The 15,534-nt window shown below is 37.9% G+C and overlaps 1 protein-coding gene and 1 non-coding gene across 4 annotated transcripts in view; one reads left to right on the top strand and one right to left on the bottom strand.

The window, feature by feature from the left end:
• The window catches only part of IGF2BP3 (insulin like growth factor 2 mRNA binding protein 3), a 152,204-nt gene that overhangs the window by 41,025 nt on the left and 95,645 nt on the right, over positions 1-15,534 (top strand). For 2 of the 3 annotated variants that reach the window (XM_049642893.1, XM_049642894.1), the window contains exon 3: positions 7,452-7,500. The exons of the other annotated variant lie outside the window; for it this stretch is intronic. In XM_049642893.1, the coding sequence (XP_049498850.1) occupies positions 7,452-7,500 (49 nt within the window). The remainder of the gene's footprint in view (positions 1-7,451; positions 7,501-15,534) is intronic. 3 annotated transcript variants of the gene reach the window in all.
• LOC125931112 (U6 spliceosomal RNA) lies at positions 4,216-4,319 on the bottom strand. The gene has a single exon (XR_007460369.1). It is a non-coding gene; the product is annotated as a U6 spliceosomal RNA (small nuclear RNA).

Here is a 15,534-nt window from a genome sequence, read left to right as displayed (position 1 = left end):
TTGCTGAAACGAAATGGTACCTTAGAGAAATGTACAGAATGCCTTGCAGATGAAGAGAGGCATTTATGTCCTGGCTAGTACCCTTCCCTTGTAAACTGTGTATTGTCTTGAGGGTTTCATCTCCTTTGCTTCTAGGCTGCTCTTCTACTCTTCTGAGGCGTTGGAGAAAGCCCTGAAGTAAAACAGAGATGCCTGAGTGTGTGCTTAGGGGTGGAAGGAGGCAGAGCAAACCTCACTGTACCTAGGCCTGTCTGCCACAGCTGTGGATGAAATCAGACCCGAGTGAGGGGTTGTGATAAGGGGCACAAAACCATCCGCTGCAGAAGGGATAGAGTCAATTATTTATCCTGTCTTCACTGTACCTACTGTGCTTCAGAGTTACAAATATTTGACAAGAGAAAGTGTTTCTTTGTTTTTAAATAACGCTAGGTTTTTGGGTTTTTTTTTTTAATGTTGTTACTTATTTGGGGGAGAGGGGGAGAGAAAGAAAGAGGATTGGAAATGGGCTCTGCGCTGACACCAGAGGACCCGATGTGGGGCTTAAACTCATGAATTGTGAGATTGTAACCTGATAACCTGAGCTGAAGTCAGATGTTTAAGTGCCTGAGCCACGCAGGCACCCTAAGAGAAAGTTTTTGTTTTGTTTTTAATACTGATGGATCGGTTCATTTATTCATTCATTCATTTTATTTTTGAGAGAGGGCACAAGGTAATCCCTGGAGGGGCAGAGGGAGAGAGAGAGAGAGAGAGCACGCATGAGTGAAATGGGGTTTGAGTTCTACCTGAAGTGGGAGCTCACCCAGTGGGCTCAAACTCATGAACCATGAGATCATGACCTGAGCGAAGTCATGCTTAACACCTGAACCACTCAGGCACCTGAGAAAGTTGTTCTTAATAGAAGAACTCAAGCTAAAAAAATAAATAAATAAAAAATAAGGCATGATAAAATGAGAAAGTTAGTTTCAACCTTGAATGAAATAATGGATTTAGGTAGTGATCATTCATGATTGCAGCATCACAGAAAGACAGCTAGAGATAACACATCTCCTTGCAGAAGTATAAAACACTGCTTGTGATAAATTATTGTATCTCCCCGAACAAACAACAAGAAAAAACAAATTGAATCTTCAGATCTAATTACTACATTTACAGGGGACAGAGGAGAATACTAAACAGCACCATGGGGGTGTAATTAGCAAAGTCCACGCAGTGAAGAATCTATAGGACAAATGACAGGATTTGGGTTTTTTCTCCCCCAAATAAGTTGCAAGGGGGAAAAAAAAAAGGAAACATGGGCTATGAGACTAGAATCATAATCAGCCAAATGCAGTGTATAGCTCTTTTGGGATACTGATTGAACAAATTTAATTTTTTTAAATTGTAGAACTGTGACTAGATATTTAATATTAAATTTTTGTTCATTTTTAAGGATTGATAATAGTATTTTGCCTACTTAATCATTTTAAAAGAGAGATGAATATTCATAAATAAAAGGCATAAGAATGACAAATTTGGTGCAATGAGTACATTCCAGGAGACAGGCATTTGGAGTGGGAGAGAAGCATGGGTAGCTTCAATTGTCTTGTTCTAATTATTTGGGTGGTTGTGTTCCTAGATGTTTTATGCTTTATAATATAAAAATATTACATATCATTGTATATGAAATTCAACATACCAAACAATTACTGAAAATGACACAAAAGGGATACAGTGGATAAAATTCAGAATGAGTAATCATGCAGGATTTATGACCTGTCAAATAAATGGCAAAAAGAACTCTGCACGTATGTACATCTGGTTGGGATCTTTTCTTTCCTTCCCCTCCCCTCCCAAGCTCCACACCCAATGTGGGGCTTGAACTCAGAACCCTAGGTTCGTGAATCACATGCTCTACCAACTAATCTAGCCATGCACCCCTTAACTATCATCAGAATCCTGATACGAATAAGCCAGCTGTACAAAGGTATTTATTAAACAACTGGAAATAGAGTGGATATATGATATCAAGGAATTTTTGTTAAACACTTTGAGGAGCAGTGATGGCTTTATAGTTTTTTTTTTTTTTTTAAGTTTTAAATGTTTTATTTATTTTTATTTTTTATTTAAAAAATTTTTTTTTTTAACATTTATTTATTTTTGAGACAGAGACAGAGCATGAACAGGGGAGGGGCAGAGAAAGAGGGAGACACAGAATCTGAAACAGGCTCCAGGCTCTGAGCTGTCAGCACAGAGCCTGATGCGGGGCTCGAACCCAGGAACCGTGAGATCATGACCTGAGCTGAAGTCGGACGCTCAACCGACTGAGCCACCCAGGCGCCCCTTAAATGTTTTATTTTTAAGCAATCTCTATACTCAAAACCCCAAAATGAAGAGTTGCGTGCTCTACCGACTTAGCCACCCAGCCATCCTTAAAGATTTTACTTTTAAGTAATTTCTACACTCCATATGGGGCTTGAACTTAAAATCCCAAGATCAAGAGTTGTGTGCTCTACAGACTGAGTCAGCCAGTCAGCCAGTTTTATAGTTATTTAAATTTTTTTAATGTTTTATTTATTTTGAAAGCATGCACATGCTTTCATGAGAGAGGCAGAGGGAAAAAGAGGGAGAAACAGAATCTGAAGCTGACTCCAGGCTCTGAGCTGTCAGCACAGAGCCATATGCGGGGCTTGAACTCACAAACTGTGAGATCATGACCTGAGCTGAAGTCAAAAGCTTAATGGGCTGAGTCATCACGACACCTCTATGGTTATTTTTAAACAAAAGTCCTTTTATAGCTGTTTACTGATGTACTTCTGCATGACAGGCCATGTAAGTGGAACTTGGCTGGTACTGGTTTGAGTTATAGATAAACAAAATAAGGTGATCGTACTTAATAAATGAACCTGGTATGGCATATGGAGGTTGATATTTTTCTAGTTTTATGTAATTTTGAAAATTGTTACAAAATCAGTTTAAATCAGTTGCATTGATTACTAAAGATCTTGAAGATGCTCTTTGGAATCTATGGGAGCTTCTCTGTTGCTCCTTTTTTCTGTAATTAAACTTGCTTCTAATAGTATTTTTTCCTAGTAAAGAGTATTGAATTGTCATTATAACTAATATTTCAAGCACAGTAAGCATTTTTGAAGATTTTTATCTCTTAGCTGAGAACTTAAACTTTACCTCATTTTTCCTTGTTGGGGGAAACCTTTAAATTCTATATGATAAAATAAATTGTTAAGGCTTTTTTTTTTTTTTTTAAACAATAGTTGATTAAATGTTCTGGTTTTTCTCTCTCCTTATGAGGTGTAAGAAAATCATTGGAAATGCTAGTAGTTTCTGGTTAGCAGAGCTGTGAATTCTTGTGTTTTTCTTCCCCTTTATAGATGATAATAAATTCTATAATCTATATAGATTTAAGTATCAGTTGATTGTTTAACTATCAGTTGATTGCTTCTCAGGTGCCAAGCACTGTTCCAGTTTCTGAGAATGAGACACTCTAATTGGTCTCTGTTCTCAAAGTGTGTGTTTCCTATTGTTTTTCAGGTGTATGTCAGGTGGAGGTAGAATACCAACTTAATTTGCTTCCTGATAGTTAAACTGAACTTTAATGATTAGGTAATCATACAGTAGATATGTATCAATATCTATTTTCTTGACTCTTAACTATTTAGGATCAAACCTAAATATAACGTAATGTTAAAAGCTGGGATGGGAGATGAGTGAAGCAAGTGATTATATTTTTTTTTCTTTTTTAAATGGATGAACTTGACAGGGCCCCTGGGTGGCTCAGTCGGTTAAGCATCTGACTTCAGCTCAGGTCAGGATCTCTTGGTTTGTGAGTTTGAGCCCTGCTTCGGGCTCTGCACTGACAGAATGCTTCACATTCTGTGTCTTCCTCTCTCTCTGCCCCTTGGCTGCTCACATTCTGTGTCTCTCACTCTCAAAAATCAACATTAAAAAAAACAAAAAAATGAATGAACTTGATTTACTTATAGTATTTTTTCATAAAATCTAAACTTGTTTTATTTATTTGTTGGTTTAAAGTGATCTCTACATACAATGTGGTGCTGAGAGTCATGACTGAGATAAAGAGTTGTGCATGCCCTACCAACTCAGCTAGCCAGGTGCCCTCTGGATTTACTTGTATTAATAGGGGGGAAAACCTAATACTGGTGGGGGGGGGGAGAAAAGAAAAATCACTTGGAAAACTTCTATATAGCAAATTTATATGTAAAAAATGTGGAATGCTTCATGAATTTGCATGTCACCCTTATGCAGGGGACATGCTAACTGCTCTATTGTTTCAGTTTTAGTGTATGTGCTGCCGAAGGGAGCATGGATCACGCAAGTGATGGGGCTTTGTGTACAGCCGACCTGATAAGTACAGTGGGGTGGGATGGATTTTCTCAAGTACTCACCAGGTCAGAAGTTTGTTTTTTGTGCTGGATGGTGAGAATTCATACCTTTGCTGGGACGCTTGTAATCTTGAGCCTTTTGACTCTTAAACTGGTAAGAAGGGAGCATGGGGTTAGGAGCAGAGTTTTAAATAAGTTACTGACTGATAAGTGGGAAAGAACAACTCTAGATGTGAGAACAGTAACTATATGAAAATAATCCTGATGTTTGTCTAAAATGAAACTTGAGAGAATCCGATAATGGAAACCGGACAGCCGTTTAGGAAAAAATTATTTTGGAGTAACTACCAATAAGTAAATGGATGTTGGATATACATTTTGAAGAATGCTTTGAGAAAACATGGCTAACGGATTACTTCTAATATACGAAAGATGGTATTCTATTCACAGAATTTCTTGGGAGCCCTGTGAGGTAGATACTTGTTTTTGTGATAAGAATAATTACCTGCTAGTTGACCTAAACTCTGTATGTACACTCACAGGTGTACTTGTGGAGAAAATTTTTGGTAATACATATACCCACAAAAGAGTCCAATGGGGATGAATACTTAGTTACTTAAAACTGTGCTGCTAATTCTTACTGTCAGGTGCTTGAATGAAACTTAGTACTTGCATATGTGTAGTTGGATATGTGTAGTAAATCTTAACTTCCTTGGTTACTCAGGATAAATAATTACATAATGTTGAGTAATATTTCTGCTGCCTACAGCAATATATAGCAATTGTGTAATCTGTGTATTACACATCTTAGTAGAGTATATTCTTAAAGGCTTTTATGGGAAATATAAAATTTATATATACAGAAGCAGAGCGAGCGCATGTGTCTTGCAGCTTTAACAATTAATAGCACATGAGTTACTATGAAAGAAATCCTAGGCTTAGCATTTCATGTGTAAATTTTGAGACTAAGGTGGTAGTTGAAATTTTTTTCTCTTAAATTGACCTGCTGTCTTACCATCTCTGGTGTATTGTCCCGGATGATTGTGCTTTGCTTTACGGTCCCATAAAAATAATTTAAAACTGCTTTTTCTTCCTCCTTAGTTTACAAACAGGATGTACCTGAGTTGGGTTAACTTACATGTTGTTTATAGTTCCCTAAGGGATAGGTGGTATCTGGTGTTTGTTCTCGTGCTTTGAGGGGAATGCAAGAGACAAAGGACTAGGTTATGAATCTGATCTTGTGGTTTGCTGTGGTACCTCAAAATAAGTGGGTTATTTGACCAGGAAGGAAACTTCTAATTTTAGAAGTTAAGTAATTTAATTATTTCACTTGATATGTTAAGCCCAGTTGCTAATCTTTTTCTTTTTTTTTTTTTAATATCTAGTTGACTATAAATTTCTTTCCCTTCTAAGGAGGTGATTTTGTGTGTGGCACCTATGGTACAATCTCACATAATTGATATCTCTTCCTCCCTTCCTCCCTCTGACAGCATTTAAAAAAGGGTAGAAGAAGAGAGGATATATACATTACAGTAAATATTGTATATAATCAATATTATGTGACCTACATATTTACATATGTGGGCATGTGAACTGAGGTCTTTTTTTTTTTTTTTTTTGGTATTGAGATAAGAAAATTTAATGAATCAGAGTGGTTAATAATAATTACACATGCAATGAGTTAAGCAGTATCCAAACGATTTACATACATAAAATACCAAAGAGTTTAATGGACAACACAAAGATTCATATATGTAAGATGCTGAGACATTTACAATTGTGTTAGGTGTCAGTAAAACCATGTAGTAATAAAGTATTTTGTATATATAACAAGTGAATATAAAGAATGCTAAATAACTCTAATAACAAGTTTGAGTGGGTAAGGAGACAAATTGACAGCATTTTTGATGAATAAAGACATGATGCACATTTCCAAATGGCAGCCAAAATAACCTCACTTGGGAAGGTTTTAGGCCTAACAAAGTCCATAAACTTGATGAAGGCAGAAATCTTAAATATATTTTTGAGTATTATGCAATGACAATAGAAACCATCAATTTAAGTGTAATCAAAAAGTAATATCTAGCTAAATGCATATTTCATTTAAGATCTTTTATATAACTACTAGCTAGAGAATTCAAACATGACTTTTTCCTTAAGTTCTTATTTTAATTTGAGTTAGTTAACATACAGTGGTAAGGTCAGGATTTTAATGTTTTTTTTTTGTACCATGGAGTCCTTTGGTAGCCTGAAAGTTAGGGATATCTTAGGATGTTTTTCAAGGCATAAAATACATAGGATGATAGGAAGTTAATTATTTTGAAATACATTTAGTAAAATGTTAAAACTCATAGTTACAATATGTACTTAACATAGTAAGTTCTAGCAACATATCTAAGTTTAACAGTAATGGGTGTAGATGATAAAGGTCTGCAGCAAGTTATAGTGATACAAAAATATCTGATGTTAATGTCAAAATTACAAGTAGTGTGATTCTACTCAACTTACATGCCAACATTCATAATTAAAGGAGTGCTAAGTTTCATGTAGGGGATAGTGAAAAAATAAATCAGTGGTTTTTACTCCCCCTCCACCCATCCAGATTTCCCAAATCTGTCTATGGTCCCCTTGGCTGTGATCTCAGATTAAGAACATTTGTAGTACGGCCCCATAAATTAAAAATTTTTTTAATGTTTATTTATTCTTGAGAGAGAGAGAGTGAGCACAAGCAGGGGAGGGGCAGAGAGAAAGGGAGACAGAATCTGAAGCAGGCTCCAGGCTCCCGAGCTGTCAGCACAGAGCATAATGCCGGGCTTGAACTCCCCAACTGTGAGATCATGACCTGAGTTGAAGTTGGAAACCAACTGAGCCACCCAGGTGCCCCAGTGTGGCTTTTAAAATAAGCTGTAATAATCCAATGCTGCTGGATCTCCAAATGGTCTCAGTATGCATCCTGTGATTAACTTTGTCTCCTTTTTCCTTCTTTGGTTGTGTTTTCTTACTGCGAATTGCCTTGTAGTTAATGTAAATATTTTAAAGCATCCATGGTGGCTATTAATGTCTTTGGCTTTCATACTCTTTTTTCTTTTATAAAACATTTTAATTCTTCTGCAGGATCCGGAAACTTCAGATAAGGAATATTCCGCCTCACTTACAGTGGGAGGTAAGAATTTCTATATTTAAAGTTAAGATTTCTGTATTTAAGCTTATTGTTTTTAGTTTTTCGAAGGGTTTTTCTCGTTCCCTCAACTCTGGGTTGTGCTAAAACACAAAATTCTTCTCTCTTGTGTATGTCTTGCTGTGGGCTTTTCTCTGCAGGAGCATAGTGTCTCTTAAAAATCTGCTCATTAAAATAAAAAAAATCTGCTCTTTGATATACTTTAATGGGGTAGTTTTCCTCATTCAGTCCCATCCTAACAGAATCTTGTTTGGGATCTTTCTGATGAGTTCGCCAGTTATATTTAAATATGAACTTCCCTCCTTGGCACATTTTTTAAAGACACCTACCTGCTATTTATACTTTATTTTAAAATGTGAGCTCAGCTTTCTTTTGCTCAGATGGTGGCACTGTAGTAACTGTATAAACAAACCATTTAGCACAGTTGAATAGCCAGTGTCCATAATTGCCAAAGGATAATAATGACATCATGGTTAGAATTTGAGGTATCAGTGGTTGAAGAAATAAAATGTCTTTTGACTCTTGCTGATGATGGAACCTGAAAGTTCTTAAAATTTATTTGGGAGAGATGGTGCAGGGAAAACTCCTCAGTTTGCATGTATTTTTAATATAAAAACAAAGAGTAACTAGCTTTGTGTGTTTCATATTAGTTTTCTGAAATGACATTTGGTGAGTCAGTCACTAAACCAGAACCTTCACCAAAATGCAAAGGATGGTTGAAAGGTTTCTTTTATGGTCAATTAAGGTGTGTTGGTCTGAGGTATGATTCGTCCAATGTCCCAGTTGGTAACAAATCATTTATGCTCATGATATTTTATACAGCATTTATTTTCAGAACAATATAATTGGGTTTAAACTTTGCTGGAAGAGGCGGTTCTTTGATATATACTGAATATTTTCCAAGTTATATAATGTATAGAAAGTGTATTTTTGTAGATGGAAACAGTGACTTTTAAGATTAAACCTAATGGATTTTCCTGTTTTAGATTAACATTGGTTTAGGAACTTGAGTAGCTTGGAGCCTGGGTACCCAAATCAAGTGTCATGGTAATCAAGATTACTGATTGGATCCCCTTATTTTAACATGGGCCATGTTAAATATGAGTTTCTGTTTGAGAACTAAATCTGGTGTAGCTTTCAATGAAATCGTCAAAATGGTAGTCGTCAATTTTAAGTGAGTGAATATTGGCGTACTAGCATATCAGCTGTAGGCAAGTGGCAGTTCATTCATAACATCTCTTCAAATTTAGATTACAGTGACTTCTGAAGCATTTACTTTATTGTATTTTTGGTGGCTTCTCAAGCTTTTAGTTTACTGTATTATTTCTCATTCTGGATAAAATTTAATTTATGAGAATGAATCTTTATTTGCCATGTACAACTTTTTCTTTTATATTTCATTTTATCCTCCCACTAATCTTTTGAGGTAAGGTGAAATTGGAGATGTTAACTCCATTTTCAGATGGACAAATATGGGCACAGGATTCAAAGAATTAAGTAGGAATGAATACTAAATTGTAAGCTTGGAACTAGACTTTGAAACTCTTGACCTTTGACCTCTTACATTTTTTAAAAATGTTTGAAATACTGATAAAACCAATTTGGTGAGGAATAGAATGAGTTATTGTGATGTTTCCTTTCCTTGAAGACTTGAATGAACACCATCTGTTACTTCCTTTTTGACATGAGTCACTTTTTATAACGTTTTATTTGTACATACTGAGTATGGTGTCTGTCTTGTGCCAAAGCCTTATCGTAGGCAGTGATAATTTTGGATTTAAAAGTCCAGATTGCCTTTATAATGGAGGGGTTAAACTTTGAATCCACTCATTAATCTTAGTTTCACTGATAATGGAATGGCCAGATGTTGCATACTTCCTGATTTGATGAAATAGCAAATACACAGAAACACGGGTGAAATATTCTTGTCTAAAAAATAGAGATTTGACTGTATTCAATTTCAGTCTAACTTTGAATTACCAAAACTAGAGAGGATAGAGGCACAACTTTAAATGATGCCACGAAGAAACAACTAGTCAAGCCCAGAATGTGAGACATTCCACAGGACAAAAGATACTGTTCTACTAGTCAAACAATGGCATGTTAAAACGGAAGGCAACTGGTAAGGAATAAGTCTTAAAAGGATAACAAAAAAGCAAGTGTATACTTAGAATAAGTGATTGGTGAATCATGTAAATAGTCCCTTCAAGCAGTGTGAAGTATTTAGAAAAGCCTTAGTTTTTTTTGTAGGTGGCCTTTGGGGTCAGACTTGGAATTGTATCCTAGCTTCACTACTTTATAGTTGTGTGATCTCTGAGCAGGTTTTTCTGAGCCTCATTTTCCTAATTTCTAACATCAGGATGAGGATAGTAGCCACCTCATTGGGTTGCTGTAAACCTTTATGGGTTGATGTACACTAAAGCCCTTAAAAAGTGCTTGATATGTATAAATGCACGCTACGTTTTAGCTAGGAAATGAACAACAAATTCACCTCCTCTTAACCTTGAGTTCTGGTGCTTATCTCCGTCAGGTCCAGGCTGGAGCCAGCAAACACTAGGTATTTCATCAGGGGAAATTTAATGTAAAGAATTACACAGGTGCTGGAAGACTGCAAGGGAAAAAAGAGGATCCAGAGGCGGTGGCTGCAGGGAGTAGTTACCATCCTGAAGGCTGAGGTGTCGAAGCAAGAAGTTGAGATGATTAGATCTTTGTAACTTGGAAAGAGAGCCCTGAGTAGTTGAGACTTTGAACAAGGGTTGTAGCTGCTCCCTGGCATAGGGGAGAAAGAAGGGAGGTGATAAAGCTGGTTTTAGGAGTGCCCATGGCATTTAGAGACTGAAACCCACTGCTGATACGAACTGCTGACAAATGGGGGAAGAGCCTGTCTTATCTCCTCCATTGTCTTCCAGTCTGTGAAGCTAACGGAACCATAGGCAAAGGAGTGCTTTTATTTTTATTTGTTTTTAATTTTTTTTAATGTTTATTTATTTTTGAGAGAGAGAGAGAGTGTGTGTGTGTGTGTGTGTGTGTGTGTGTGTGTGTGTGTGTGAGCGGGAGAGGAGCAGAGAGAGAGGGAGACACAGAATCCAAAGCAGACTCCAGGCTCTGAGCTGTCAGCACAAAGCCTGACACAGGGCTCGAACCCACAAACGAAGATCATGACCTGAGCCGAAGTTGGACGCTCAACCAACTGAGCCACCCGGGCACCCAAAAGGAGTGCTTTTGAAGAGTGCAGAGTCCTAAGCTCAGCATTGAAAAGTTGAAAGGTGGACCTGGAACCAAGAGCTTAATATCCAGCCAGAGTTCTAACCCACAAGTGAAATTCCTCCCCTGTTCTGCCAGTCCTGTTTTAAGCCATTTTCTGTGAGGTCACTGCAGAGGTGACAGAATCTGGGACCTTGGTAGAAACACTGGATGTGATGCTCTGTGGCATTTTATTAAATCCGTTCCTGGATCATTAATTATTTTATTCCATTATGACTTTTTTTTATATTTGTGTTCGTGTATTTTTTATTTTTTCTTTATATTGCCATATACTGAATGATCAGAAGGGGATTCCTTTCAAGTTCTCTGTGTACTGCATCTTGCATCCTGGGTATGCCAGGCAGAGGTTAAATGGTTTCTAACTATGTAGTTATGGTTAATGATAAAGCACTTAGGGGCCCTGGATTGGCCAACTGTTTGACTGCTTAAGTGTTTTTGGCAGATAAAAATATGAAGAAACTAACTTTGTGAAGGACCTACTGCTGGAGAATTAGGTGGTTTTGTTTTCCCCCCAGTATGTGGAATGTAGCAGTAGAAGGGAAATAGAAGAAAATTTTGTTTCTCCACCTCCAATCCCCTTGCTTGAGATACTTGGAAGATTTTTGGTGTGACCAAAATGCTAGAAGGGCCACATCTACAAAGAGTCCTGATGGCCTACAGACCTGGGTCCTCAGATGCCCAGAGGGACGTGGACATGAGTGCTAAGGATTTGAGGGGATGCCTTCTTGGACAAACAGCATGGAGGTGTGGGATTGTTAGAGTCCCAGCAGAACCCCGGACTTTAAAAGCCTTTGAGAACACTCGGTTTCTTCTTACTCAATGTCTCAGATGGGCCCCATTTCCTAAATTTAAAGAATCTTTCTGCACTTAAAAAAAAAATTGCCAAAGCCTCAGGAAAGGACTTTTCAAGGAGAATTTTTTTCCAATTTCATTGTCTTACTACTGTCCAATCTAAATAATCAAAATTCCTAATAAGTACTCACAGAACTCCAAAAAGGAGTACCTTCTCTGAAAGAAATGTAAGACTCAATAATTATGTAAATGAAATGTTTTAAAGGTTGAGTTAGGTTCTCATTTTGGGGTTGGGCAGTAATAGTAGAATGATGTTCCCAGAGTTACTGGTTTACTGTCTGGGAAAACAGTCTGAGCTACAGTTAGTTGTCTTCATCTGAGGTGTTGTACATGACGATACCCTGACATTGGCCATGACTGAAGACACTGTATTTTCTAAGGCAAAGATTTGAATATGTATGTGGTCTGACAAATACTTAGCAGGATTGCATACTTTGAAATCACAGTCTTGGTAGAAAATCCAGAATGTATGCTGGCTTGTACCTCAGGGATTGGATATCCAGTTTTTCCTGGACTTAACTGAGCTGGGAAGATGAGTATCTTGAGAAGAAACTAAAGAGATTTCCACAGCGTAAGGTCTGTTTTTGCCATGTGTGTAGTCTGGTGTGATTGAATAAAGGAAGCAGAAGCTGTCTCGCAGGCTAAACATAGGGGATTAAAGGGAGTTTCTTTATTTTTTATTTTTTTATTTTTTTAATTAATTTATTTTTTTGGGACAGAGAGAGACACAGCATGAACGGGGGAGGGGCAGAGAGAGAGGGAGACAGAATCGGAAACAGGCTCCAGGCTCCGAGCTGTCGAGGCTCCCAGCCATCAACCCAGAGCCCGACGCGGGGCTCGAACTCACAGACCGCGAGATCGTGACCTGGCTGAAGTCGGACGCTTAACTGACTGCGCCACCCAGGCGCCCCAAAGGGAGTTTCTTTATAACTAAAAGCATCCTGCATTTGCATCCAGTCTTCCGACATTTATGAGTTGATCTCAGGTTCTTGACATGGAAAACAAGTAACTATTATACTAAAAATGAAAAACCAAAGGTGTAAGTTGGAATATGCAGCATAAAATACGGTTTTCTTCTCCGAGCAGAGTTCTTAATTTTATCTTTCAGAGGTCTTTGTGGTGCTTCATATGAGCTTGAAGCAATTTTTTGGAAGTGAGTGTATCTTGTAAGAAATCTTAGGAGGCTCTGCTTTTGTAGGGCCACAGCACTGCCTTAACAGAACACTTTAGTGTTTGGCTAGTTTGTTTTGAGCCTCATTCCTAGTGACCAGCTTTGGAAAGTTGACTTCTAGGGTAATAGGGAGTGTTAGAACTTTATAGGCTTCCTTCATGATGAAAAGAAGTTTATTCCTTTGTAGTTGGGTGGTGGGGAGTGTTGGGTTAATAGTAAGATATAGTAGGAGGATGTAGCAGAACTTCGAATAAATTACATTCATGTTAATAGTGTCTATTGTGTGGTAGAAGGGCTAAAGCTTTAGAGAGATGCCTGCATTTCAGACCACAATGAAAGACCTACTCTACTATAAACAAGGTAGAAACCTCAGAAAATGGACCTTTTGTGAGCTGAGGCAAGTACTGCAGAATGGAGAAATTCACATTGCACTTAGAAGAATGCTTAATGGAGGCAAGTTGTAGAGTCAGAAATTTCCATAAGATTAGCTTCCATTAGCTTTGTAAAGCTAGTAGCATCTCAGTGAAGTCTGTTACTTTCTTTCCGTATGGACTCTGAATGTAGTAAGAAAGAATGATTACAGTAGGACACCTTGGCTGTTCTACTAGGAAGTAGAAATAGCAATATTGTTAAGCTAGGCTCTAGCAAAAGGGAAACCAAAGGAGTCTTCATTGAGAAAGAAAAAAAGAAGTAAGCAAGAAAGTAGTGATGCCATGTTATCTAGTCTGGGAGGAAGACAACAAAGCTGTAGCATAGTTACCTAAAATTGTTCAAAAAGAGCCCTTATAGTAAGCCTTGGATGAATGTGTCCTGAGAATTGGAAGACTGTCTTGGAGATGGAGGGAGGTGGGATGACGTCCAAGTAAAGAGATTTAGGCCAAGGCCCTGGATGGAGTCAGTCAGGCGAAGTCCCTGGTGGATGTGTTGAGCAGAAGGAATTGTGATTCATCTTCATATGTCCAAGTGCTGATGTGTGTTTGGTGCTCTGGTCAGATGGTGTTTGGTCCATGGTGAATACGTGAATTAATGATGAGCAGAAATTGGATGAGACCAAAGCATTTAAGCATAATTGACAGTGAAAAGCTAACAATACAAGATACTCAAACAGAAAAATACCTCTCTAGACACAGTGGGGTTGACATTAGCCATGAACTGAAGGAAAAGTCACAGGAGGTGTTGATGTTGATTATTACAAATAACCCATTTAAATGTTGGCTTTTGCAGCAGATATCTTAGCGTTGTAAATAAAGTAGTAGTAGATAAGCAGTGTTCTCTTGGTAGGTGATTTTCAGGCTTTTCTCTTTTCTTCAAAGCACATGGTATGGCAGAATCCTGGTGTATGAATATAAAGACCGAGCTTTTCAAAGGTGGCATAGAACCTTGTCTGCTGGTTCCCTCTTTGGCCCCTGGGGAAGTTTTGTGGGACTGTTTGAAAATCACTATGACAATTAGTATGAACAGTTGTTAGAGCTAGTTGATCTCTACCAAATTTTGAAGGCCCATAAGAGGCAAGTGGAGACCGTTGACACAGACAGGTGATCTTTTTTCCACCACAGCCTGACTCTGAGTACTAGCCTATAAATAGCTGACACTTATTGAACACTTACATGGTAGGTGCTGAATTAACCCGTTTTATCTTCACAACAGTCCCATGTCCCCACTTTACAGATGAGGCAGCTGAGGTACAGAGAGGTGAAGTAACTTGCCCAGGGTCACGCAACTGGAAAGTGGTAGAGTTTCTGCTCTTAATCAGGTTACTCAAACAGAACACTTCCCCCAAAAGGTAAGTTTCTCTTTCTTACAATTATCATCATTTATTTGCTTTCCGCATGCCTCTGAAAGTGTGACGGTGAACTCAATAGAAAAAGGATTCTACCAGGCTTGGAGGAAATATATGGTGATGAGTGATGAATGGGGTTGAACGGCTTATTTGAAGAAGTTACTGGTAAACTTTTAGAGAACCGTGGACAGCGGCGTTCTTTATGCATCAATGCTCTGGGATGGGTTGGACTTGGCCTCATTAGAAATGACTTGGTGTGAGAGGCACGCAGGGAAATGTTACAGGCATACAGGCAGAGTTAACCTATTGCCTGTATATGGACAGTATTTGAGGCAAGTATTTCTGGTCCCAAGGTTCTACCTCCCTGTGTTTACCAATGTCCGTGCACTATGTTGCCTGAACTTGTGTCCTGTGGTTCCATGGATCTTCTGAGATGGTTATCTCAAAGGTTTCTAGGCCCTTTATTTAAACCTTTATTTAAAGGTTTATTTAAATAATAAATTAAACCTTTATTTAAACAATATCAAAAATAAAAATAGGCTAGTATGATAAGGCACCATGTTTTCTGACCTCAGGGTCTTTGTATGTGCTATTTCCTCTGCTAGGACAGTCTTCACTGGACTCAATGTTACTTATTCTTAGACTCGTGTTCCCAAATTCTGCTGTGCGTTAGAATTATCTAGGGAGCTTTAAAAGAATTTTGATGCCCAGACTTGATACCCAGTGTCAGCCATTGTTAATATATGGTGAGCCAGTCCTGTTTTGTTGATAGCTCTACTCTCTTCACCCTTTTCCAGATTATTTTGAAGCTAGACATGATGTGATTTCATTTAGTAAATACTACAATATGTATCTCCAAAAGATAATGTCTCTCTATTAGTTGACTAGGGCTGCTGTAACAAAATAACCACAAATTGCGGGACTTAACAGAAACTTTTAATGTCACAGTTCT

The sequence above is a fragment of the Panthera uncia genome, chromosome A2 (genome assembly GCF_023721935.1).
Source record: "Panthera uncia isolate 11264 chromosome A2, Puncia_PCG_1.0, whole genome shotgun sequence".
In the NCBI taxonomy this organism is placed as follows: domain Eukaryota; kingdom Metazoa; phylum Chordata; class Mammalia; order Carnivora; family Felidae; genus Panthera; species Panthera uncia.
Note: the sequence above shows the minus strand (reverse complement) of the source record. Positions and strands in the feature narration are given on the sequence as shown.